This window comes from Galeopterus variegatus, unplaced genomic scaffold, assembly GCF_000696425.1.
Source record: "Galeopterus variegatus unplaced genomic scaffold, G_variegatus-3.0.2 Scaffold2215, whole genome shotgun sequence".
NCBI lineage: Eukaryota > Metazoa > Chordata > Mammalia > Dermoptera > Cynocephalidae > Galeopterus > Galeopterus variegatus.
In genome coordinates, this window is record NW_007728326.1 from 208,495 (window position 1) to 210,145 (window position 1,651).

At 34.9% G+C, this 1,651-nt stretch overlaps 1 protein-coding gene across 1 annotated transcript in view; it reads left to right on the plus strand.

Moving 5' to 3' along the window:
• Positions 1–366, plus strand: part of HCRTR2 (hypocretin (orexin) receptor 2) — a 115,070-nt gene extending 114,704 nt beyond the window's left edge. Inside the window, exon 9 of the mRNA XM_008580943.1 lies at positions 311–366. Coding sequence (XP_008579165.1) covers positions 311–366 — 56 coding nt within the window. The remainder of the gene's footprint in view (positions 1–310) is intronic.
• The last annotated feature ends 1,285 nt before the right edge of the window (positions 367–1,651 follow it).

Below are 1,651 nucleotides of genomic sequence, written 5' to 3' on the forward strand. Positions count from 1 at the left end.
AGAAAGACAGACTCAGAGAAGTAGCAGCTTTGTGGTCAAAGTCAGAATTCCTTTGCTTTAAATGACTTATTCACAGTTTGGTTCCTAAACTACCTGCATCAGCATCACCTGGAAACTTATTAGACATGCAGATTTTCACCCTATCCCATACCTACCAAACCAGAAACTTTGGGGATGGTATCCAGGAATCTGTGTGTTGACAAACCCTACAGATGATTCTGAAGCACTTTAAAATTTGAGAACCAATACACGTTTAGATATGACCTGGCATCAGTTTATTAGCCCACGTGAAATAGTCATTTACTGCGTGGGTATCTACAACAGAGGCCGCCATCACCGGTATTGTCCACCCAGTTGGAGGTCTAAAAGAAGAGGCTGAGTATCAATGTTGAATCTCACTAATGTCTCACTCAAAGAGCAATAGTCATTTACTGCGTGGGTATCTACAACAGAGGCCGCCATCACCGGTATTGTCCACCCAGTCGGAGGTCTAAAAGAAGAGGCTGAGTATCAATGTTGAATCTCACTAATGTCTCACTCAAAGAGATAATGGTTTACAATTACCACTTTGTTAAAAGTGCAGTGTGAAAGAAGACTGGTTTGGAGGCACTTGTGCGCTTTATGGCAACCTGTATGACTTGAGTTTTCAACTAAAACCTTCAAATCCCCAATTTTACTTACTAAGGTTTAAGTTTTGTGGAAGCAGACAGTTTCTAAGAATTATCATTGCTGGGAAGGAAAATATAAAGTAAAATCTTGCACGTACAAGAAACTCTGGAAATGGAGTAATAGACCATGTACATAGATCTCTACATGTGAATCCATAAATCCTTCTAAGAGGTCTGAATTTAGTATAATTACCTTAATAGGAAAAATGGTGTCCCCAAACTCTGCCAATTTTATGGAACAAAGAGTCAACCACTTACCTCATTATGTGCTAATGACACAAATGAGAAAACTTCCTGTAAAAGGAATGTGTTGAGACTGTTTTATGCTGTACATTGAATACGTATTTCTCTTTTTTGTCTATATTTCAAAGATGTAACATAATATGTCAACGTCACTGAAATTTTGTTATCAACAGGGATAAAATAATAATTTTATCTAATAGTATTCATTTGAACTTTACTATTTCTGAATTTCTGCAAAACCATAAAAACCTTGATATTCAAATTAATTTATTTGGCAAAAGATTACTCCCAGTCTGTGAGGAAAATTACTACTAAATTCTCCAAAGCTTGGAGAGTTTCTTGGATATTACATATTATTGATGAGTTAATTGCAAAAGTGTCAGATCCAATGATATTGAGCTTCACTCCCAGTGTACATTGTTTTAATGAAAATTAAGGCAAATATGCTAATAAAATGTAGTCTGGATATGCTAAAACCTGAAATATCAGATGGCAAAAATCCCAAAGCTGCTCATGGACCCAAATTGTGAAGAGGGCTATGATTATTTTAATACTAGTATAATAATAGAATGTACTTGATGTAAATCATAATAGTAATTACTGCATTTCAAAAAAATCTGTCTAGTCATTACAATTTAGAAAGCTTTCAATGCTCGTTAATTTTACAATGGATAACTTCTCTACTTCCTACAAATCTCAAGTCAAAAGAAAATAAATTCCATTAAGTTATATTCAACTAA